The sequence below is a fragment of the Leuciscus leuciscus genome, assembly GCF_965113295.1.
Source record: "Leuciscus leuciscus genome assembly, chromosome: 14".
Taxonomy (NCBI): domain Eukaryota; kingdom Metazoa; phylum Chordata; class Actinopteri; order Cypriniformes; family Leuciscidae; genus Leuciscus; species Leuciscus leuciscus.
Window position 1 is genome coordinate 11,025,117 of NC_138738.1, and position 24,900 is coordinate 11,050,016.

A 24,900-nucleotide genomic window follows, 5' to 3' on the forward strand; every position below is an offset into this window, starting at 1 on the left:
GGGTGGTTAATTATGCAATTACAATCTTAGATGCCTTGAAATCAATCTGTTTAGTCCTGATTTGTAATGGCACACAGTTGTCAAAATGCATCAGTTGTTTTCTACATAGAGGTTTTAAGATCTCAAAGAATCAATCAGTTCTACAATTGAGCAAAAAACATCAATCCATCTATAAATCAATGGACTACTGCTAGAGACCTCTGTACTAATCACATCATTTCCTTTAACTGGGCTTTTAGCTGGATCTAGTGTCCCTGGATTTCATAGATTTACTGAAGTCTCTGGGTGAACCAAAAGTTTAGTGCGTTTTACAGACCTGCAAAATTCCATACACACTTAGAGTTAAAGGGAGGGAATATATATATATATATATATATATATATATATATATATATATATATATATATATATATATATATATATATATATAGGGAATTACATTTTTATTGAAATATTACTGACTGTATTTTTTGAATTTGAGGTTCACTTTTGCAGGAATTATGTTACATCAACATATTTTATTTAGGCCTTATTAAAGCCTGCAATGGAAGTGATTTGAGGCTGAGAAACCGTAAGCTCACTTGCTCACACATACATATATCACGTTTCCCTGTGAGCTGAAGTCTGTTGTCTTCACAGAGTCATAAAGTAACACACTCTTATAGTATAAGGGTCCACGTCCACACAAAAACCAGTCATGTAACACATTCATTCAAGAGGTGCTTTGCTCCGGTACATTATCCCACTTTCCATCCTTTCTTCTGATGCACTTTATCTTGACTCCCCTTTGTTCTATCTCTCTTATTCTGTTTGGGCCTTTATGTCCATACAATCATTAATCCACACCCCCTTTCTCTTGTTTTCTTTTTCTTTGTTCTGCTCTTTTCTTCCAGGTCAGCAGCATTGTCATCTACTGAAGAATTTAACTTTGTCACACAGGTATATTATGCATTATTTGTATGTCTAAAATAGTCTTAAAAGACATTTAAAAGAATATGAGTAGATGCAAAAGTCATTTTTTAGATGTGTTCCGCCAATAAGTGTTAAAGGCTAAAGATTGTGACCTTTGCCCTTTGAGGTTTGCATGCAATTGTTTAGGAGTGCATCAAACTGTCATTTTTAGTTTTGTGCTCAATTTGTCGACACAAGTGAAAGAAACTTCAATATGCTGGGGTCATTCTGTTTTGAACAGTTCAGGTTACGCTCCTTCACTGTCCGACTCATTGGACCAATTAGCAGGGCGGTAAAAGCCTCCCACATCCCTTACTGAAGAGACTAATAAAATTAGCAGGCCCTCCATCTTATCTTTGAACGATAAACAGCCAACTATTAGATTACAGCTATTAAATTAGATACAGTCTCTAAAATAACCAATTACCTGAATGTAAGTGTGGGATGGGTAAAATGAGGTAAACTAGTGTGTGTGCATGGAGTGTGATGGTTCCATTTGCGTATCCGAAAAAACGTGTTCTGTTTTTATCGCTTGAATTAGTTTGATAACGTTATACATTACAATATCGGAGCAGAATAACCGCCAACCTCCCCATTCAAACCTCTTTGCCCCTGTTTCACCTTACACATTATTTTTATTACAAAACATTTTGGTACATTTAGTGTACACTAAAAACCTTTTTTTTTTTTTTTTTTTACTACATATTATTGTGGCACAGATGGGTCTGCACACATACCGTTTTATTTTTATGGTAAATAAATGTATACTAAAGGTAGCATGTATATGTATAGGGTTAACTTGTATAGTGTGGGTTTCAATATGTTTACTAATTACAGTTGATGTCTCAATACATCTCTCAGGTTTCTGTAGCAATGTGAGTCCTATTCTACCCATAAGCCTCTGGGCTTTTTAAATCACAACAATAAAAACACAATAGCAACTCGCTAAAAGAGCCGGCTTTGTCTAGTCCAAAAAGTTCTTTCTTTCTTTCGTTCTTTCTTTCTTTCTTTCTTTCTTTCTTTCGTTCTTTCTTTCTTTCTTTCTTTCTTTCTTTCTTTCTTTCTTTCTTTCTTTCTTTCTTTCTTTCTTTCTTTCTTTCTTTCTTTCTTTCTTTCTTTCTTTCTCGACTCTGTTTCATTCTGTCTCTGCACATTTTACAAATATTTGTCAGTCAGCCAACTTATCTTAAATCTATAGTCGGCCAGCTCTCTGCATGCTCTTTTTTTCTCTCTCTTTTGCCATTTTTCTTTCCCTTTACTGCTCTATCCATGATGTTTTTGTGTACTTGTTTCATCGTATCTTTCTAATTGGCTTCGTGTTTGTTTGTTATCTATCATGTTAATTTCTCATTCTTTTTTTATTGTAGAGTTCCTCTTTGAGAAAATTATTCATCTTTAGCATCACAGTAAGGATTTGAAATGGGTGAAATGCACTCTATGAAATATATCTATATATCTATATCAATTTTGCAAATGGGCATTGACTGAATTTTGTATCAAATTAATAATGATCTTTCTATACACAGTAAATGTATTTCATTAGACGTAAACATTTACAGTGATAGCTTAGTTTTGGATAGAATTCTATATTAAGTTCAGTTTTTATTAGGCCTCGCATCATTGGACCACAGGCTCTTGATTTAACGGGTATGTCTTTATTTCCTGCTATTGAGTCAGATAACTTTGAACAGTGTATTTAGACTAAATCCCCTCCTGCCTCCGGCCTACTTTCCTGCCTCTAAGGTTTCTCTCAGGACAAAACCACTAGGACAGGGAAAATAAAAGAGGAGGGAAAGAGAAGCAAGCAGATCTGTTACCCTGTTCCAGGAGGATGACAGTAAAACACTCATATATAACCACACAAGCTGTCCCTGGAGAGGGGAACTGAGCGCTCGCAGTTGGTTTGTCATTTAAAATAAGTGATTGTTCTGAGTCAGAGGATGAATTAATTTACCTGCTAAACAGGAAGATACGGAGGAGAAAAGAAAAGAAAGGGGTTGAATGCTGCTTGGCCTGTGTTAAATGGGAGGGCTCTGCTGTGTCCCAGTTTCAGACAGAATGTTTGCAAACAGCTACATCTGTTAGGTCAGACTGAACAAACATACCATGCTAATGTTGTTAACATACACACACTACCGTTCAAAAGTTTGGTAAGATTTTTTTATGTTTTTAAAAGAAGTCTTTTCTGCTCACCAAGGCTGCATTTATTTGATCAAAATAGAGTAAAACAGTAATATTGTAAAAATGCATTACAATTTCAAATGACTGTTTTTTTATATTGATATATTTTAAAACTTGTTTATTCCTGTGATGGCAAAGCTGAATTTTCAGCATTATTACTCCAGTCTTCAGTGTCACATGATCCTTCAGCAATCAGTCTAATTTAATACGCTGATTTACTGCTCAAGAAACATTTGTGATTAATGTTGAAAACACTTGTGCTGCTCAATGTTGATGTAATACATTTTTTTCACGATTCTTTGATGAACAGAAAGTTCAAAAGAACTACATTTATCGAAAATGTATTTTTTTGCAACTGTAAAAGGCTTTAGTGTCACTTTTGATCAATTTAATACATCCTTGCTGAATGTAAGTATTCATTTCTTTCAAACAGCAACAAAAAAATCGTACTGAATCCATACATTTGAACGGTATTGTATATATCCTGGTCTGAAATCTCATGAGTCCTTTAGCCTGATAGTATGGATAAGTTACAGAGAAACAGAGATTTAGGGTATCGATACGGAGGGACATGAGAGACATGGTGTGATGAGAAGACATATTAAAAGAATGATAGCTGGCCAATATGACTGAAGAATCCGAGATACAATCTCTTTTAGAGTTGGCCTCATATCCCATGGATATTTACTCCGGCCTAGAAAATAAATAATGCAAACCTTGCATTTTTTGGTGCCTTATGAAACTGAACTTAAAAACCAGTAGTCGGGTTTTTTCAATCTTATTAAATAATAAATTAGAATTAGTTAATTTGAAATCCACCACATCAAACACATTTTAGGTTACACAAGAAAATTTTTACATTGAATGAGAGAATTTTACAGTTGATTTAAAGTGTTGTATACATGTTAAAGACAGCCAGTGATTATTATAGTACATTTGTCTTTTTTTATTTAGATGAATAAATAAAACATATATAAGATACACAATGTATATATAGTATATAAAATGCATATATAAAATGCAGTCTATAAATCAATACTTTTGATATATGTATGCAATATATTTCTATTTACTCCTTAATTATTTCTACTTACTTACCATTGTAGTCCTAGATGTGCTCCATTGTCTTGGCATGTTTCATATTATTCATAGTTAGTCTGATAACTTTTGGAATCTATGGATTAATTACAAACCAGGCCTAAAAAAAAAAAAAAAAAAAAAAACTTTCTATGCTCTCTCATCCCTCCATTTTCTCCTGCTGTTCATTCACTGCTTTTAGTCAGTCAGCATGCTGATAAGCTCTTGTCTCGCTGTGTAAGGCCACACTTGTCTCTCGGATTGTTTATATATGTTTGTAAAATAACATCTCCACAACAGTATTTAATAATGTTTTTGGAAATAAGGGAAGGACTCACACACAAAATAACATTGTGTTTAAATCTTTTATTAACTAAAATTTTAAAATAAGTACACATTAAAAAAAAGTGTGTGTTCTGAGTGTTACTGTTAATGCATGTGTACAGAAAAGATGAAGTGTAATTTTAGCTATTGGTGTTGATACTAGTTCTTATAAAGCTTGAAAATAAGAACAAAGAAAAAAATAAATTAAAGAAATAATTATATAATTACAAATGGTTTAGAAAATGTTGTATTTATATTATTATTACTACTTCCTTCTTCACAGTTACATAAGATACAGTGCAGTGGTATAGATGACATAATCAGGCATAAAAGTTGTACTTGTGATTATAGGGGATATTTATTATTAATGAGAACTGGCTAATTAATTAAACTCTTGGTGTACTACTACAATTAGATTCTATGTTGGCTTAAAACAAATGTCAAAAATCCACAAAATAAAGTGCAACTATTTAAATCAAGCCCGAATAGGATTGTATTATTTGCATAAAGAACATGAAACATAAATGAAATGTCCTTGACCTGAACATTTAAACTGAAGAATGCGGAATGGTGTGTTCACAGGTGTGTCTCAGCCTATAGCAGTGACTAGGCTGCTGTGACTGAATGCAGGACGTAATTGAATGGGAGGAGTCATGTTGAAGGGGTGGGGCATGTTGGCCATGTGGCTGAAGGTGGATTGTTTGTCGTGCACACAACTGTCAAATTGCTGAAATTGAAATTGCTGCTCTCCTCTCCTCTTCTTAGGTTTGCCTGACATTTTCCTATTTCGTGTCTGAATCCCATCTTTCTTCATAGTTAGTGGACGGTTCACCTGAATGCACAAACATAGACATACACACTATAAATGTATACAATAGTAAAAGTGGTGCAGGGATGATGTCAAAACCCGGAATACTAATTCACCACTGGTTCACTAAAGATTTTTCTATGAGGATTTTTAAATTATGAGTAAAATAAGGTCTGTGGTAAACATAACTTAACGACACTTGAACGTTTTGCTCTAAAACGTAAATTACACACACCCATATTGAAAACGTGAATTTTTTTATTAATTTTTTTACATATGTTTCTAATAAGAATGTCTGAGGTGTGAGTGGTTTACATTGTAGAACAAATTAGTCTTGCACCACTCTATTACAACATTTATACAATAATTACACTCTTTAATTTTTTTTAAATAGTAGGATGATAGACTACCAGCATATTTAACATTAAAAAGAGTCCACTTTAGGTGCAAACTAGATCATTTATAATGCAAACAATGGATGTTAACCTCTTACAAATAGAAATTCAACATGTATGTATGTTTAAATTTTTTGTGTTTTCTGTCTATACAAAGTGCGTAAAGCTAGAAAAATACACATTTACTCACATTGTGTAGTTTGTAGTATAGGCCGCAGGCATTACAGACGGGTTCTCCATTGGCATTACGTCTCCAAAGTGTGGTGGTCCCTGTCTGGCAGTTGGCACAACAGGTGCCTGCTCGTCTAGATGCTGACTGAAACATAAAAAGCACATAAAATGAAAGATGTTTGATGAGAAGAAATGGATTAATGACAAAATGCTTTTTTTCATTCACAAAAAGCTTGTGAATGAAAATAAAATATGGTTGAACAGGAAGGACAAAAATAAGGTAAGGCCTGAAGCTATGCATAATTTGGTCACTCTGGTATTAAAGTTGTAATCTGTTCTCTAAAGCAGTAAATGTTTATATACAGGAAGTGCTTGTTTGTCTCATAAATGAAACATTGAATTTCAAAAAGTATATTCTGACTGTATAGGGGACAAGGGACAAGGTGATGGGGAAAAAAATAATGAGATGGGAGGAAAAATAATAAGTCAATGCTTTTGTGCTCCCCCGAGAAACTTTGCATTTCAAACGTTTTTTTCGAACGCAAAGTTTCTCAGGGGAATGCAAAACTTTTGCCAGAGAAAGCAAAAGCATTTAAATATTGCTTTTCCTCCCATGTCATCACCATGTCCCTTTAGGGGCTCCGTATGACCATGAAATGATACGTATTATAATATTATAAAATTACTTTTGATTTAAGCTTGACAAAAAAAAAAAAAAATAATTTGAATATATAATAATTTTTTTATATGTTAAAAATGTATATTAATACAAAAAATCTGAAATAATTTAAATTATTTATTAAGTTCATATTTTTCTCCTTTGCAGAGTATCTTGTTACACATTATAATATAAGCATTAAAAACATACTGAAAGACTGGTGAATGGAGCCGTAGTTAAACCCTATAGCAATAATATGAAGATTGCTGGTCCAAATCCTGTGTGGAATGTCAGAAAATGTAGACCTGATAGCAGCATGCTGTTCTGTTCTGTCCTGTCCTATTCCTTTTGGACATAGGCTGGCCCACAGATACACAGAAAACACTCTCTTACAAGCTTAATGTGACAACTTTGTTACTGGCACAACTGACAAACCAAAACATGTATTGGTCTATCTTTACACTATTCTTTTCTCAGGACTCAATGAGCCATTTTAGCAAACTGAAGAACAGATGTGTGCATTGCTTATTAACTTACTACAAAAACGTTTTAAATAAATGTTTAGACATGGAGAAATAAAATTTGACAATGATAAAATAAGTTTTGTAATTGAAACTGAATTAAGAAACATTATGATGCTGGCTTGGTAAGAATAGCCTATTTACTTTAACTCTCAAACTCACACGTTAAACAGAAGTTCGTCCTCAAATACCATAAATTCACATAACTATACAGGTATAGTAGATTCTCAACATGCCAAAAGAAAATACAGCAAGAAAACAACCGCAAAAGGAAGCGTTTTTGGGTCTCACAAAGTTATCGGTACCGGGCAGACATCCTGCCGAGGAAACAAATGGACCGAGCTGTCTCTGCAGGCGCTCTTCAAATATACGACCTGTAGCTGGTGCAGAAGCACATCACACACTGACTCAAGAAAGAGACCTGAAGCTAGTCAGCCTAATTTACAGCTAATATGCTCTGAATGGAGGGTCACACAAAATATGTAGACACAGTCACTTTTGGGCTGATTTATTACATTTCCCTTCATTGTCAGTGACGGCAGTTTTGCAGCCGCTTTGTGCTTAACCATTATAAATTGTTCATTTATTTGCTCACCATAAAAATATATTTGGTGGACAGGAATTTATAACATTACAATCATGTGATACATTAAGGTAAGATGATAGGCCTGCCAGGAATATAAGAACTATTTGATTTCTGGTCAAGTTTACACTTGTTAATGAATTCTAATTCATTACTTGCTATTTAAACCTGTCAGTAAGGCCATGGAAACTCAATAGTCCATCACACACTCTCACACACAGGCCTTTCGCTCTTTATCTCTCTTCATTGTCTGTGCAAATTTTCTGACTTGACATCATACATTACATGGGAAAAATATTATCGAAAGTGAAACACTACTCAGAAACATATGACAGTTTTCCCTGTAGTGCTCTACAAATTAGTAGTACATACATGAACAATTTTATTTTTTCATTAACATTTAAACATTATAAATGCGCATATGCATTAGCAAAACATAAAGAGGTTTGTCAGAACGATCCTATAGCTCAAACAATAGAGCAATGCCAAAGTCATGGGTTTGATACCTAGGAAAACCTATTTACCTAGGATACCTAAGTTGTTTTTGGAGAGGTTTCAGTTTTCTATTAGAGCAGTGTCTTCTACATGTTTGAACATGTGTTTATGTAAAGGTGTGTATATATATGTGTGCAGGACTAACCAGTCTGCGCTTGGGTCTGATGAGTGGTCGGTTCTGGCCATTCATCTTGTGATAGAGTCCACATGCGTTACACAGATAATGACCTGTTCCATCCCTCCGCCACAGAGGAGTTGATGTAGCTCCACAATTCACACATTCACGCCCTTCCGGCACATATTATAGCACAGAGATGCAAAAAATGAGGAGAGAGGAAATTAAAAAAATGTAAACAACTTATTCATGCTGACAGTATTTATTACACATAGAGATAGACTGATACTTACTTTAATATTTGTTTTACAGTATTTCAAACTTTTTTTCTAAAGTTCTGTCTAAAGAATAGCACCCAAGTATTCAAGGTAAAACAACTTACTTATTTAATGCATTAGTTGGATAAATTAAAAGTTAATTATAACTTTTTACATTACAACTATTTATTGTCGAAGCATGTTAGGCTTAACCATTTGACATGGCCCAAAACAGCCCAAGAAGAATACAGTACATTTGTGACCATTTAGCAAAACAACTTAAATTATTATAATTAATTTTTATGACATTATGAATAATAAAAAAATACTAATAGGGCAAATGATGTTTCTTAGTCTAATTAATAATTATTACTGAGTCAATTAAGCAGAAATATAACTAATTAAAATCGGTTGTGTATTTGTAATTGGACCCTTAATTTATTTATATATATATATATATATATATATATATATATATATATATATATATATATATATATATATATATATATATATATATATATATATATATATTGTAATTATGGCAAGACATTACAATGTCCATGCTACATATAATTTATTGCAATGCCAATTGGTATTTACCTGTTCCTTAAAATAATAAAAGTAGCCTTATTCGGTAGGCTTATATTGTTACACGAACACAGTAAGTTTGGTTCATTTACCTGCAACATACGTTTAAAGCTAGACTGTTAATATGAACTTTGAACTTACCTGAGAAAGCGCGGGTTTTGCTTTTGCATTTTGACGTCATGTGGCTCGCGCTGCTGCCGAGAAGGCCTCTGGAGTGAAACACGCCGCCGGGGTACTCGTGCGCTCCAGCTAAAGCGTAATCGGAATATGAAGGTATATGAGTTGTAGTTTGCGCGAGGTTGCTACGGATTGGACTGGAGCACTCCATCTTCATCCCGTCGACAAGATGGAGATGGTACTTCCCAGCGTCCCTCACAGCAGCACACGCAGGGTCAGGGGACGCATCTTTGGGTGGAGTAGGGGGTAGGCAGTAGAGCTGAGGGCTGCAGTGTTGCGTCATTGACAAGCACTGCACTGAACCTGGGGCAGGAGTACCGGTGCTCGTGAATAGGCCGTTTGAGGTTTCGGCGCCTGCTGAATGCAAAACCGCTTTGCCCAGGTGGCTGACGGCCCATGAGCTGTGGTGCTGGTGTTGGGCCACCGAGAAAGTCGATTTACTGTTGTCCAGTAATGAAAGACCTTGAGTGGGGATAAGGTGAGGTCGACACATTGAGCCACCACCAGTAAGCCGTGCTTCCAAAAGAAAAAAAGGAGGGAAAAAAACATTAAAAATAACAATTGTATTCACGTGCATTGCTAAAGTCAATTCAATTTGAACTTCTCTCCGCATCTAACCACACTTTAAAGCTATAAAAAGAGTGCAGTGTTGTATTACACCAGCCTGATGATTACACAAATGAGGAAACTCCTAAATGTTTTAAATCGCACCTATCAAAAGTGACTGACAAATTAGGCTAAATATTGTGGGAGGTCAGATATCTCAGGGGAGACGCGAAAATATTATTGTATCAATTGAAGTTAGAATTAATTATTAAATTGAAAACTTAAGAATTCATTGTCCTCGATGTTAGATGTTATTTTAACTTCCGCGAAACGAAATGTCATTATTCAAAACGCATTCGCTATTTTTTGCAAAAATTTTAAACACAGCCTAAATATAATATAATAGCTTATAATATAATAGCTAATTGTAAAACATATATTAAATAATAATATAACAATAAAATAATAATATATTTGTATGCCTAAAATTTGCATAGCCTACACTTAACACAATGAATGTGTTGTGCGTATAAACTATGCGTATAACCTTGGCTAAATTTGTGTAAAGATTCGTCAAACTAACTTAAGATACAATTTGAACTTCTGTTCATTAAAATAAATATCACATGGCAGAATTGCACAATCACAAGTTCACAACATTATTTAATAATAATTTAGCATTAATAATTTACTACTGAAATATGACTATTCTTTCGCAGATGAATCTTCGAGAGACTGATTATGGTGGAAATTGTTTGGCAATACAATTAGTAGCCTTGTGACCCAATAAATGTGACCGACAGTTTTAGAAGAAAAAAAAGTGAGCAAGTGAAATGTATTTCGTTCAAACTCAAAATAGTGCCAAAAACATAAGAAGCTAAACACGCAAAAAATGGCAAGAGAGTTCCAGGCCTACTCACCATGCGTTTGACTGTAAGACATTCGTGCACGAGTATGAGAGTGGGACCCGTGTGTGTGGTAATAGGGGTTTCCTTGAGAGTCTAAATGACTGAGAAATACATCTACCTCGTCTGGTGGTAATAATGGGGCACCTTGCTCCATATATCCCGAACAATGATGTCCTAAACCAGAGTGCGGAGACACTGAATCTGAGGTACCCATTAAGGCTGAATGATGAGCGTGCATCATCCACCGGGCTTCCGAAGGGTGCTCCATCATGTTATGATGCTTTCCCGTAGGACACGGATGCAAATGCTCCTGTGCTTTAAAAAAGTTATTCCAAGTTTATCCAGCGTGTTTTTCCCAAGTGTTAATTTCTTGAATATCTTAAATATAAGCCTAAATGATTTAGTACATATGGCAGCGTAAACGTAAATTATGTAATGAAATATTAAGTCAGGACAGGAGTTCGCGTGTCTGTCGTGTGACTTGATCGGTTTTAGAGTCACTGGCAGCGGTGTACACGCTTTCAAAGGGATGCGCGCGGAGCGATGCCCTCAAAGATAGTGATCTCGCGCGTGCAAATACCACACAAATGCCACGGCTGATTACATCATCTGCGTTGGCATGCACTGATTTAGCTCCTTAGAAAACGTTTAAACAAATCCTGCTCGGTGGGAGAAAAGCTGAGGTTGGAAAAAAAAATAGTCCAAGAAGAGTATCGGACCTTATTATCTCGTCACTCTAACTCCATGACACGCGCCTACAGCTCAAAGGTACTCGTGCCTACGGTGATAAGCTTCGGGATGATCACCACAGGTAGTCACACTAGCGACTAGTGAAAACCAACGTGCAAAATAGTTGTATATGAGGACGAGGGCGGACTCCTCCCGCCAGCATAAATGCTTTTCTAGCCAATTAGAGTTTGCCCTTTTTCCAGCTTGACACCTGAAACTCCAATTTACAACACGCGTCTCTTTTCGTTAGCGTATGCGAATGGTTTTTTTTGGGTCATTTGTTCTTTACACCTTTGGAAAACGATTTATGCGGAAAACATTTTAAAAAAAAAATGTATTTAGGCTATGTAAGATTTAGCCTGTAAAAAAAAAATAAAAAAAATATATATAGGCTATATAGACTATATCAGATAATAGCCTACATATTGTAGCCTATTGTTTTTCCTATTAAATTCAATGCATTTGGCCTACTTAGGAAAATAAAATCGGAGTTTATGAAACTGAAGATAAAGTAGACTATAGTATAGCACCTGAACAATGCTTTGCGCCTCCAGGTGAAGTGAATTTTTTTTTCTTTTTTTTCTACAAGCAATGCAACGTCCTCCGTCGACTTCTCCTTAGCTTTAATTATTCAGGGAATAAGTTTCTGGCCAGCGCGCGCGTATTGTCTGTCTCGGCAGATACGTCTCGTGCGCGGTCAATGACAACACGAAACCGCTGACCACCCACCCTGACTCTCATAAGATCTCTCCATCACTTGATGAGAGAGAGAGAGAAAGTGAGAGGGAGTCAGGCATGGTAAATGAGACGGAGGGAGACAGAGATATAAATAGATGACATGCCTTCACATCGCTTGCCGCTGCCATTCAAAATCAGACCATTGTCATTTTCTATGTTTAAACATTAATTCAACAAGAAAACCTGCTGATTTATAGCTAATATAAGTTCTGTTTTCTAACATTTATCAACATCACAAATACAATTTTAAAGCAGACATTAAATAAAAAATTATAAAAAATATATATCATTTCGTTCTTTACATGTCCACCGTGATGAAAAAGTGACTAAAAGAACTTACAATTTCCACATGAATTCCATTTTACAACCTGTTTTTTTGTGATTTTGTACAATCCTTTCTCTCCTGCTTCAGTTTTTAAATAAAATTGCTGGTGAATGCAATAAAAAAGCAGCATTTAATAAAACCGGTGATTTCCAGTGTACATTTATCATATAGTCAACTCATAGTCAAAAGGATGACAAAGAAATGGCAGAATCAAGAATTTGAAACAACACAAGATTTCATAAAACCTAAAATCTGTACACTCAGAAAAAAAGGTACAAAAGCTGGGGTGGGACTCTTTCAAAAGGTATACCATACCTAAAGAGTGTAGCTCAAAAGTACACATTGGTACCAAAAGTTTACATATTATTAATATTCCACTTCAACAATATTATTGATCTGACTGTACTGACGGTGTAGTAGAGAACTGAACTGAGTTGGACGATGCCATAATTGTTTGCAGAACTGCTTTATCAACAAATTTAACAAATTTAATAATTGATTTTCTTTACAATGGAACTGAATCAACACCGAAATGCATGTTTATCACTGCAAAACTGCTTTGAAACAATCTGTATTGTATGAAGCACTAATAAATAAAGGTTACTTGACTTGATCGTTAGAACCTTTTTAAAGGGTACCATCCCAGTGACAGCCTTTTTCAACTTTTTATCTGAGAGTGTATGATAAACATTTGGATCTAGAACTCTCTCTTATTCTTTCTGCCTCCCTCCCTCTCTCTCTCTCTCTCTCTCTCTCTCTTTCTGCTTGACAGAGTGAGCTCAACAATGTAGCCATGATCCCTTAATTGCCTTTTCATTTCCTCCGCAAAAGAGAATAAGGAAGGCAGTATTAACAGCCTACTGCAGTAACAACCTGCCAATCATATTTTCCTTTTATCAGAAGGGAATATTAAACTACCCACAATATATGCACATTAACACTTATTTATAGCCATCCTTTTACTTTCACTGAGATTATGAGTGGCAAGTTTGATCTTTGTCAATTCCTTGTTTTTGTTTTACACAACTTTTTTTGTTCTGTAAATAAATATTATTGGTATTAGATTGGATATTAGATTAGAGATTGATTACATGACACACCAAATATGCTGTCAGTCTTTTATGAAACCACAGTTAAGCATATAATCAAATTACAGCTGTTTAAGGGCTTTAATTATGAATTCAATACATTCTTCTATTATAATTATTTACTATTTCAGACATAATTTTGAATAATTGATATCTGAAAGCATACAGTTGTCCTGATTTATACCTTTTTCTGTGGAAATCCTAAAAACTTTCAGTGTGTGTGTAAATTTTGTGCACCTGTTTGTGAATGTGTGTGAAGATGTTGTAGTGTGAATAACCCTCTCCCCCTCCCATACCCAGAATGCCTTGCAGGCCTGGTTTTCACCACATCAGGATACAGGGCTGCTGCCTGAATTCCGGTATGAAACGGAGCGCTGGTGCACCGCAATGTGTGTGTCATACACATGCACATCCCTCTTCAGACAGATGGACAGGTGCTGTAACGGACACTTGCTTTTGCTCACGTCTTACATTCGTTAAGTGCAGCCACTCCCAAAGCAACCAATTAATTTCATGTCACACACACATTGTACAGGCAATTACCAGAGCAACATCACACATAACAGAGCTGATGCTTCAGATTTCAGTCAGGACACATTTGAAATTAGCATACCTACATCTTACAAATCTAAGTATGTATTCCTGTGTGAAATTGTTTAAAGATGGTGTGTATCTTGGGATGCCAGCAAAGTAGCAGCTCTTCCTGAAGGCCCATTGAAGGTAAATTAGCCAAAGCTAGATTTAAGCATCTTTTTATTAATGGTTAGGAAGTCCTAGCATTGAGTTCCTGTTCAAATCATGTGTTCATGAGCATTCCATTCTAAGATATTTCAAAAATGATGTCACTTTGCAACTTTATTCTGACATCTTATTGAATGTGTATACCATTAAATCAGAGAATGTGTTTCACTGATTTCTAAAGATTTAAAAGTGACAGTTCACAAGATCATGAGCAAAGGAACTGCTATCTGTTAACATAGTGCCATATTAAACAACTGTATCAGTGTGTTTTGATTGTGTAAATGAATGGCAGTAGGACATAAGAAACAATTAATATGAAAGAAAGCTAAACAAAAAAGGTATTTTAGTGAGCGATGGGGACAAGAGTGACTCAAATCTTGGGCTATATTTTTATACATAGGTTGTATCCTAGGTACTCAAGGCGCTTTACATATGAAAGGGGGATCTCCTCAACCACCACCAATGTGCAGCATCCACCTGGATGATGCGACGGCAGCCATATTGCGCCAGAACACCCACCACACACCAGCTTATTGGTGGAGAGGAGACAGAGTGAATAATGTTAATTGGGTGAAACTCAATGGTTGTTCCCCAGTCATTATTATGTTAAGCCATAATGGACTTCTATTAAGAATCTGCTGAGATGGCACTGAGCACCTTCACCATGCTTCAATCAAATAAAAAGTGCTGGTGGTCAGATTTTGGTCATTTTTAACTCAAAGCTGCCATCTTCTGGCCATTATCTGTATTCAGAATTATGGCACTTTTCACTAAGAGAACACGCTTAGCGACTAGTTCAGGCCCTATTTTTGTATTTACTTGCCTGATTAGCATGAATAATTACAAATATAGATATGTATTATCTTATTTAGATATTAAAAATGTAATATATCAAAGATTGCTTCAAATTAAGTAGCTTTTCAACTTTTGCAAGGTCTGCTTCTGAAACAAATATATAGATATTGAAAGCTCCCTGGGGACAAATGCACACAAGCTTTTCTCCACTATGTGCAGAATACAAAAATGTGTGGTAAGAGATTAAGTGTATGCGTGCATGAGTGTTTTCAGCTTTAAGGGGATGTGCTGGGTAACTGTTGCCCGCTTTGGGTTTCCGGACTGGGTGCCTGCAGACTGTCAGTTCCCCCTCTCCCTCTCCCTTTATCTCTCTCTCCATCACTCCTTTTATCTCCTTATCATACCAGCCAGGCACTCAGCCAGGATACTGTGGTAACAGTCGATCTGGCTTCTGCTTCACCATAGTGATCTTAATGGTGAAAACGAGAAGAGCAGAGAAGCCTTCATTGACAGTAACTGTTTATTTGTTCTGATTTTGATCCGACTGGTTCATTTACCAACCAAACAAACAAGGTGACAAACGATGGGCTGAACATCCACAAATGAGAGGCCTGTACCAATTCCATTCGCTTGTGAAATTGTCTGCATTTTTAGGTGAACATCAAATCCTCGTGGTCCTTACACACTTTAAATGTAAATATAAAGCTGTATTTCTAGTTTGTATAATAAAGACCGACCGTTGAGAGCAAAACTATCCCCAAACCCCTGTGCAAAATGATTTTCCGAGGTCCCATGTTCTCTGTCTTCTAGTAGACACAGGCCTGACTTAATGGATGAAAACTACCCATTTCCGCCACACGAGAAAATAATCATGCTTTGGTAAATCATAACTATGACATGAAAAGTTGAAATTATGACATACTGAGTCATATTTATGAGATGAGTTGCAAAGTCAATCAATAGTTCCATAATTCAATTAATCATAATTCAATACTCTGTCAGTAATTCATTTAAATGTCAATCATGACATGTATGATGGCATAAAAAATCTGTTAGAATTGATATAAAAAGTAAAAAATTATGACAATAATAATATTGAAATTATAACTTTCGATGTCATAATTATGACTGTCATAATTTCTATTATCTCATAATTATGGTAAACAAAAGCATTTTTTTTTTTTCTTCTAATGTGGCTAAATGGGCTTCCATAGAAACAGTCTTTAAACTGCAATGTACTACAACTACAGCATGACTTTGTGTGTTTGAATGTGTATGTTAGTGAGTGTATGTGAAATTTCATATCTGGTTGGTAGTCAGCAGATCATAGGCAAAAAGGTATTAATAGATACTGAGAGCGTGTTGAACAGACTGGCATCACTTTGTGAATTCGACTAAAAGAGGCAGATTCAACAGATTCCCACTCCCCCTGTTCGCCCTCTGTAACACACACACTTTCTGTTATTTCGGCTGTCTTGTTAATGCCATGTGCATGTGAGTTTATTTGTCTACATTCTGTAACCTATGATGCCATCGCACTCTCAACACTCTGACCGCAGTGGCTTACAAGAAACCCTTTACATTTTTTTTTGCCCCCAAACTCAATGCGTCCACACTTTACTGTTATCCCTTTTAGTCAGATATGTAATAAGGATTTATGGCTTTGAACGTGTCAGTGGCAGGATAGTTTTGGTATGGCAGTCGTTCATCTGGAGACTGAACAGAGAACGTTTATGGGTAGAAATGAGCTGAGCATATAAAACACGGCCATTTGATACTCATTTATGCTGGTTTGCAGTTTGCATTAATTTCAGCTGATAAGTGGAAACATTGCCGGCATAATTTTTGTAAGTGCAGCACAATCACAAGGGTCACCTTAAACCCTTTGAACTTTGACCTCTCTGCATTGTGAATGATTTTAGCTATAAAGATAATATACGGTCAGCCGGTCATTATCGCAAAATAAACTCTGACAGGTGTTGGCATGAAACTTGAGCAGTAGGAAACCGGTTGACTGGGACAATTGACAATTAGGTTACACTTAATTTCGATAGTCCACTTTAGACATCCAACCAGCTTTAACTTTGCAACTACATGTCAACTAACTCTCATTAATTTTGCAACTACACTATCAGCCAACCCTCATTAGAGTATTAGTAGACTGCTAGGTTAGGGTTAGTAGAATGTCTGTTGGGGGGGCCAGTGTTAGCAGATATTAAGCAGGCAGTCTACTAATACTCTAATGACTGGTATTTGACATGTAGTTGCAAAGTTACTTATAGTTAGTAGAATGTATAATGTGGACTATCGAAATTAGGTGTTACGGAAAAGTGTATGGTATTTGACAACAGAAAAATTTGGAGGAACAAATTCCAGAGAGCCTTAAGTTAAAGTCACAATAAAAGGGAAGTAGCAACAGATATTTTTTTCCATGACATATATCTGAGAAAACGGACTATCAATATGGGGGAAAAACTGTAGGGTCCATTGGTTGTTGGTTGGATGAAGGCAGATCGGCTGAATGCAAGCTTACTGTTGATTGTAAGAAAGGAGGTGGGATTTAAGCAGACTAAATAAGCACACAATAAGATCAATAACATGCATTTAGAAAATAGATTTTCATTTCATGCCACCTTTTAATAAAGACCATGTTTTAATTAAAATTAAAATCAATTTCTGTATTTGCTGCATGAATAGCATATGACAGTGCAACAGTAACTGAAAATGTATAATATAGGCTACACTGAGAAAAGGAGACATACGTGTTCGTATATCTAAATATCTCAAGTTCAATATATTGACAGGTCCAGGTTATAAAATTACAAAGGAAAGGAAATGTTTGAAAGGAATTATTTATTGCAAGGAAATACACAGTGCAGGAGTATGATTACGTGTCAACATCTCATTTAAAAAAGAGAAATTCTTAGCTCCGCCTTGGTCTCATTTTCATTTCAACACTCTTAAATGAGTATCTTTCCCCTGTGCGATAGTCAGTCAGGATATACCAGGTGCCCCAGTAGATGCCATCCGTGATGCCGCTGTAACGCCCGTGATAGTAGCGTCCATTGAGGTTAGCGGCCAAACAGGAATCAAACCACCATCCTGCACCATAGTAACGGGCACAGTTACCAGCAGTGTAGCGGTCATTATCCTGGTCATGTGTACTGAAAGCTCTGCCATCGTGATTGTACTGTTTGCTATAACTGAATGCATTGCCAGCATCGCCATGGTAATCTCGAGCAGTTAGGCGGAACCTTATGGAGAGAATATCACAAATGCATCATTATAAGAAACGGAATTGATTTCCATCTTTTTGATACAAATGTTTCGTCATCAGCTTTTGACAATAGATTTTAGATATCTATGTGTGTGCGTGCAATGTGCATACCTCTGGTTTTCTCCTGCCACTTTAAAGGTGTTGTAGTTAGCATGACGTGTCTGTTCGTGCCAGTCTTGGAGAGTGATGCGGAGCGTGTGATGCCCACTTGCGGTTAACACGGACAGAACTGCATTCCCTAACCAGTGCTCTGTCTGCGGGGAGCCAAATCCATCACGGTACTCATGCCAGGTTCGGTTAAAGTCAATTTGTCCATCAAACCGCCGCTGGAACACTGTCCATCCCCCACCAGCTGAAACCATGTCACAAACAGCCTGGAAAAGAACACATGTAGTGCTTCCCCTCAAGTATTACACTTTACAAATGAACACTAATAGGGATGCTGTCCAATGTTTTTTGTACCACAGTGATCTGGGGTAATGTCATTTTGAATTTTTATTTTTGGGTGAGCTATCCCTTTACTTCACACTGGACATGGATTAGATTTCAAAATATATAAATGGAATAAGTGGAATAGATGTAATGTGATGTAAATGTATTTGGGTTTCTGCAGACTTTAATGTTTGTACCTCTAATGCTGGTCGCTTTGGATCTGGCTGTATGGTGTAGATCCCGTTCTCTTTAATTCCTAACTGGTAGATCTCATGACAGTCTTGAGGGTAAAGCCCTGCAGAGGGAGGCACTGCCATACAGACCCAAACAAAACATCTGTCAACATTTGTGCAATAAATGTTCTATAGTATGCTGGACAACATAGGGTGTTTGTTCTGTGTCTGTCTGTGTATAGCTCACCTGTAGGAGTCCTTGGTTTGAAGCCATTAGGTTTAGAATGTGTGATACTTTTCAGCAACAGCAGCAAATCTTTCTCCCCATTTTTGCCCACTACACTTTCTATGATCGAGAAAGAGAGAGAGTGTGTCCCTTAGACAAAAAAATAAAAGACTAGCATAAAACTTGGTTAGAACACACAATTATAATGATTATTCCTGACGGTTATTTTTCCAGTGCCCCTGTAGGACATTCAATTTCATAAAAAGAAATTTAAGATTTAAAACTCCCTCTGTAATTTCATTTAACGATCAAATGCAAAGCAATATGATTTACATAATGAAATAAGATCATAAACTAAAAAATAATAATGATCTGATACAGTACATGTTTTAAAGTATTTAAAGAAAATATAATTGATTATTTGCTAGTTGACTATTTTAGGATGGTTAGAGTTTGTTGTGGGGTTATACAAAGGTTAGAGAAAGGTTGTGAGAGGGTCGAATAGAGGCTGTCAAGGGTCAGTTTTCTTACATTCCTAAGACCAATTCTGTTTGCTGAGTGTAAATTGGGTGTTAACTTAATTGAGAGAACTCCAGGAATGAAAGAATCAACAAATAATGAAATAAAAGAGTTGTTATTGTTCATAAAACATATTGGAAGCACACATTAATGTGCTTTATTTAAGCTAGTCCTATCATTTAAGAAGGAACTGTAAGTGTTTAGGGGGATGTGAGTGGCATATGTTGTGGAATATAATAACCAAGTTTGGTGGCCATCTGTCTGAGTCTCTGACTATGGCAGTGGAGGTCACATTCTGTCAGCACTGCTGCCATAAGAGCCAGAAAGGCCACTAGTGAATCAGACCCATCTCCTTGACTCACAGCCACTGATTCATGTTGTAACATACAGCGCTGCAGCTGGATGAGACGTTCAGATGTATCAGACACCTGCAGGGCACATACACACATACACAGACAATTAAAAACAAGTAAGTGTATCTTTAATCTCTGTCATAATATTTAACATTGTATGTGAAGTCTCCATATGCTAACATTTCATCTGTAAGTGTCAATATCAACAAAGATAGTATAGAGTAGTTAATGTTATCTCATGCTTGTTTTCTAATTCATTCAATATTTTCTGACATTGACCAAAATGACACAGATGCATGTTTTCCCCTTTTGGGTAAATAAACAAGGTGACTATTAAAATGTTAATATTCTGGGACTCCAAGACACTGAGTGAAATTATTATTTGATGTGGTAATGCTTCATAATTTATCAACTTATTTATATAGCTGTCTTAAATGCAAAGTATTTAGGATGATTACTGAAAAGGAATGGATTACATATCCTAATATGTATATTTACCTCACAACACACTGACAAAACTCAGTTAATTAGTTAACATGAACTCACAATAAATGCATGCAATACAATACTTCCACAGCATTTGATAATGGTTAATATTAATTTCAAAATTTACTAGTACATTTTTAAAATCGAAAGTTGTATCTGTTAATATTAATTAATGCGCTGTGAACTAACATGAAAAAACAATATAAACTTAGTTTTTTAAATATTAAAAAATATAGTGCTCATTGGTAGTTCATTTTAGCTATATGCATTAACCAATGCTACTAAATGAGACCCTGTAAAGTGTTACCAAAAATATAATAATGCGCTCTCAAATCTCTCACCGGAGAGATCATGTTTAAGTATAGGTATTAGGTAATGCTTACCTGTGCGTTTTTGCGGTTCTCTGGGGTCTTTCTGAGTCGTGCGTCCTGAGGGTGAGGGTGATGTATTTTAGGGGGTGATGCTGTTGCACTGCAGCTTCCCTCACATTTGCTGTTGGGGGGTCCGGCCACCAGGATGTCCCTCTGACACAGCACACATACACACATCATGTACGCTCCCAGCAAAAACAGGATCACAACACGCACATACATGCTGCTCAGGCCGCCACAGGAGTCCAAAGAGATAGTATGCACCTGTTCCCTCTCTTTTTCTCTATCTCTTCTACTGCTTTCTACTACTTAATTTCAATGGGATTTTCCCTTGCAATGCTCCTGTGTCACTGACTTTTCTTCTCTCTTCAGATCTGAAGTTATAAGCAGTATCATCTGCAGACTATCAAGTCCTACACATTGTCTTTCTTTCTCACCATGTGCTTGTCAGGGTCTCCTTTCCTGTTTTTCTCTTTTATTTGATCCTCTATCCCTCCCTCTTTCTCTCCTGCACGCTCCCTTCTGTTTGTGAGGCTCTTTTGGCTCAGATTCATAGATAACTGAGGCTCTTTGCTGTCTGACATGCACCGGTAAACCCACCCCCTAAAACACACACAAACACACACTCTTACCTATCCGTTTTACACACACGTGCAAACACTCGCCGTCTAACTGGTCGTATGAATTTTCCCCATCTAGAATGAACAAATAATCACACACTCTCATTCAAAAAGAAAGATAAACATCCTCATCAGGTTTTAACTCGGCCTCTTCCCTGTGTGTGTCCTGTTTTGGAGTGCGTGTAAAGTTTACTGAGTTTGTTAAGGGTCATAAAAACTTGGAATTCCTCTTTTAACACTCTTATTCAAAAAAGACAGACATCTGCACACTAATATATATAATACACGTTGACCTTTAACCTTTCTCTGTCTGCAAGGAGAAGGTGCTAGACCTATTTTATGGAGAGGTGTTTGCTCTTTGTGTGCATATGTGCAACAGGAAGTGGCTATAACAATTGTGTAACTGTAGATGTGCTAACATATTACAGTCAATGCATGGCTTTTGTTCAGCTCTTTGGGGTGGGTAGTGAAGAGATAAAAAATCACTATGACGGGGGATTTCTCATCAAAGTGTAATTCAATGGGGTGCAGTGTTCGGAAGATGTGAAGATCTTGTATACAATCACAACACAAACTATTATCAGTAGATAGACTGCCATCTAGTGCTAAATGTATGTGATGACGGCATGTAGAGGAGATTTCCAATGATTTGGAAAATATTTGAAAGTATTTTCTTTTCTTTTGTTTTTAGTAAACTGTGGTGTTGCAGAATAATGAACTCTCACAAATGTATATGTTGGCCACAAAGGATGCCTACTTATTCATATGTCCCTTTTGATAAATTTTTACCTTAATTAGTTAGTTATTATATATTAATAAATTGTTTAGTTAGTTAATTTAGAGAATAGTTCATTTCTGACCTACACAACAAAAATCACACACCTTTTTAAACTGATTGAACACCAGTGAATTTAGGATTTGAGAACTTTTTATATATATATATTTACAACGATATCTTTATCTTAAGATATTACTAAGATAGACATTTGAACAGTTCCCAGATAGCCTAAGTGAATTCCATTTATAGATGTAATAATAATTATAAAGATATTCCATTGATTTTTTTTATATTAACCAAACCTTTATCTAGGACTAAACAAATGTAGGCTACACTGTGGCAACCCCTGAAGTTAGTAAAAGACAAACTCATACCAAACTAGGGGCGGATTCCGCAACATTCAGAAAAATGCCCCATTGTTAGACTCGCTTCTAAACAAAACTTTAAATTATTATCATTTACTCTTTTTTTTTTTTTTTGGATTGATTTAAACAATAGGCTATGGCCCATTGATTTATCAAAATGCCCTAGAAAGTTTTACATTTTAGCCTAGTTAAATAATAATTCTTGCAACACCTTTGATATAATAAACAATTGAAAACATTAAGTGTGATGACTTGTGTAAAACAGCATATCAAATACACTACGTTTCATGTCTTTATTTGTGCAAAAATCCAAGTTTCACAAATAGGCACAGAAGAATACACAATGTAAAGTCACCAGGAAAGAGAACTGCAAAGAAAAAGTTTGCCAATACACAGCCACGCGAGGGCGTTTTATGTGTTAGTTGAGGTAATTTAAACTGCTTGTATCTATAAGTAATTTTGTAATCGCGGACTATGTAGTATCATTCTAGAATCTTTACTTTCTACATTTTCATAGCAAGTTTAATGCACGAACGGACTGCATATCCATAAAAAGGTTTTCGCTCGCAAAGTAGGTGCCCCTACCCCAAATCGCACGGCATTATGTGGGCAAGATCTTTTCTTTGCTTTCTCGCGCCAACGTTTTGCGTTTATTTGATCAATTTTAAACACTCGCGGAAAGAGCAGCTTTTACACTTCCATCATGAGTCATTTAAAATCATAATGTATTTTAAATTAACAAGATAATATCTCTCAAAGTCGTGGAAGAAAACACAACTCCATATGCGCCTCGGCCGAGTGTGTTGTTGTGTTCAATCACGTCCGCGTATTGCAGTTAAATCTGATGATTCAAACCTCTGAGATGATGCTCGCGTCTCTGAGCTGATATTCTCGCGTTCTCGGAAAAACAACAACAACACATTTTCACATTAAGTTTGATCATGTCTACTGAGGTCGAAGAATCAGCACCCGCCCAAGTCCCTACTCCAGCAGCAACCAAAACAAAGAAGGCATCGGGAAATAAGGCAAAGCCCGTCGTAAGTGCTTCTCCAGCTAAAAAGAAGAAAAAGAAGAGTAAGGGGCCCGGCAAGTACAGCCAGCTCGTCACTGATGCGATCCGAACCCTGGGCGAGAAAAACGGCTCATCGCTTTTCAAGATATACAATGAAGCGAAGAAAGTGAGCTGGTTTGATCAGCAGAACGGTCGCATGTATCTGCGCTATTCCATCCGCGCGCTCCTGCTCAACGACACGCTCGTGCAGGTCAAGGGACTGGGGGCCAACGGCTCATTCAAGCTCAATAAAAAGAAATTTGAGAAAAAGCCAAAGAAAAGTGCCAAGAAGACGGAAAAGCCTGCCAAGTCTGCGACGTCCAAAAAAGCCGTGACCAAGAAAGTGAGTGCAAAGAAGAGCGCCAAGAAAAGCTCAGTTAAAAAGAAGACGACGAAGAAGACTGCTGTAAAGAAAGTCGCTGCCAAACCGAAGAAAGCAGCTGCAAAAAAGCCAAAAGTCGCGGTGAAGAAGGCAACCAAGGCAAAGCAAACAAAATAGACTTTCTCCTGAATTGGATAATTATATTTTTGTATATAGCTTCTTGGCAAGAAGAGTTTTTTAAATAATTATTTGGACTATATTCTTTAAAAATATCGCTGTTGTTGATTTTAGGTTATGCTGTAGCTAATTTGGGGTTTGGTGCAGTTGTTCTAGAAACTGCTTCTTAGAGACACACCCACTTTAGTTTCTGTGAGACGTCATGCTTTTGTCTGATGTACTAAACAGGATGCTTGTACTAACCTACTAACTAGACGACAAGAAACGCTTTGTAAATATAAGTTAGCATTAGAACAGTGTTTTTTTTTTTGTTTTTTTTTGCTCTGCATATGTATTGTTTCTGTACTGCAAAAAGCAAAAATGTCCAAATAAACTTCTGTTTTTAAAATACAAATGACTTCAACCTTCTTGATGCATGAAAAATGGTGATGCCTTAAAAACAACAGACATACGAAGATTAGATAAATTATTCAATTTCATTTTATTACCATGAGCAGTTATGCATATAAACAGTATAAAGAGTGGCAATACAAAATAAATTGAAATCATCAGAGCAAAATATTTTATAAAAAGGGA

At 36.2% G+C, this 24,900-nt stretch overlaps 3 protein-coding genes across 3 annotated transcripts; 1 reads left to right on the forward strand and 2 right to left on the reverse strand.

Moving 5' to 3' along the window:
* Positions 1–3,116: 3,116 nt before the first annotated feature.
* On the reverse strand, positions 3,117–11,646 carry gata2b (GATA binding protein 2b). The gene is made up of 5 exons (XM_082137177.1): positions 10,771–11,646; positions 9,269–9,820; positions 8,310–8,452; positions 5,927–6,052; positions 3,117–5,365 (listed from the first exon to the last, which is right to left on the reverse strand). Exons 1-5 carry the CDS (start codon positions 11,027–11,029, stop codon positions 5,123–5,125), a joined length of 1,323 nt encoding a protein of 440 aa, XP_081993303.1. The 5' UTR covers positions 11,030–11,646; the 3' UTR covers positions 3,117–5,122.
* Positions 11,647–18,010: 6,364 nt separating this feature from the next.
* On the reverse strand, positions 18,011–21,772 carry LOC309474634 (fibroleukin). Its single transcript, XM_082137182.1, has 6 exons — positions 21,024–21,772; positions 20,043–20,229; positions 19,304–19,402; positions 19,081–19,193; positions 18,563–18,825; positions 18,011–18,428 (listed from the first exon to the last, which is right to left on the reverse strand). The coding sequence occupies exons 1-6, from the start codon at positions 21,231–21,233 to the stop codon at positions 18,098–18,100; spliced, it is 1,203 nt and encodes a 400-aa protein (XP_081993308.1). The 5' UTR covers positions 21,234–21,772; the 3' UTR covers positions 18,011–18,097.
* A 1,849-nt stretch (positions 21,773–23,621) lies between these two features.
* On the forward strand, positions 23,622–24,718 carry h1-10 (H1.10 linker histone). Its single transcript, XM_082137205.1, has one exon. It carries the CDS (start codon positions 23,716–23,718, stop codon positions 24,322–24,324), a length of 609 nt encoding a protein of 202 aa, XP_081993331.1. The 5' UTR covers positions 23,622–23,715; the 3' UTR covers positions 24,325–24,718.
* Positions 24,719–24,900: the final 182 nt, after the last annotated feature.

Coding starts and splice junctions, on each gene's coding strand:
- gata2b (XM_082137177.1), bottom strand. CDS start 11,029: ATGATGGAGCACCCTTCGGAAGCCCGGTGGATGATGCACGCTCATCAT. Junction 9,821..10,770: donor GTCTTACAGTCAAACGCATG/GTGAGTAGGCCT, acceptor TTCTTTTGGAAG/CACGGCTTACTGGTGGTGGC. Junction 8,453..9,268: donor CAAAACCCGCGCTTTCTCAG/GTAAGTTCAAAG, acceptor ATGTGCCGGAAG/GGCGTGAATGTGTGAATTGT.
- LOC309474634 (XM_082137182.1), bottom strand. CDS start 21,233: ATGTATGTGCGTGTTGTGATCCTGTTTTTGCTGGGAGCGTACATGATG. Junction 20,230..21,023: donor AGAACCGCAAAAACGCACAG/GTAAGCATTACC, acceptor TGTGCCCTGCAG/GTGTCTGATACATCTGAACG. Junction 19,403..20,042: donor ACAGATGGCCACCAAACTTG/GTTATTATATTC, acceptor TCTCGATCATAG/AAAGTGTAGTGGGCAAAAAT.
- h1-10 (XM_082137205.1), top strand. CDS start 23,716: ATGTCTACTGAGGTCGAAGAATCAGCACCCGCCCAAGTCCCTACTCCA.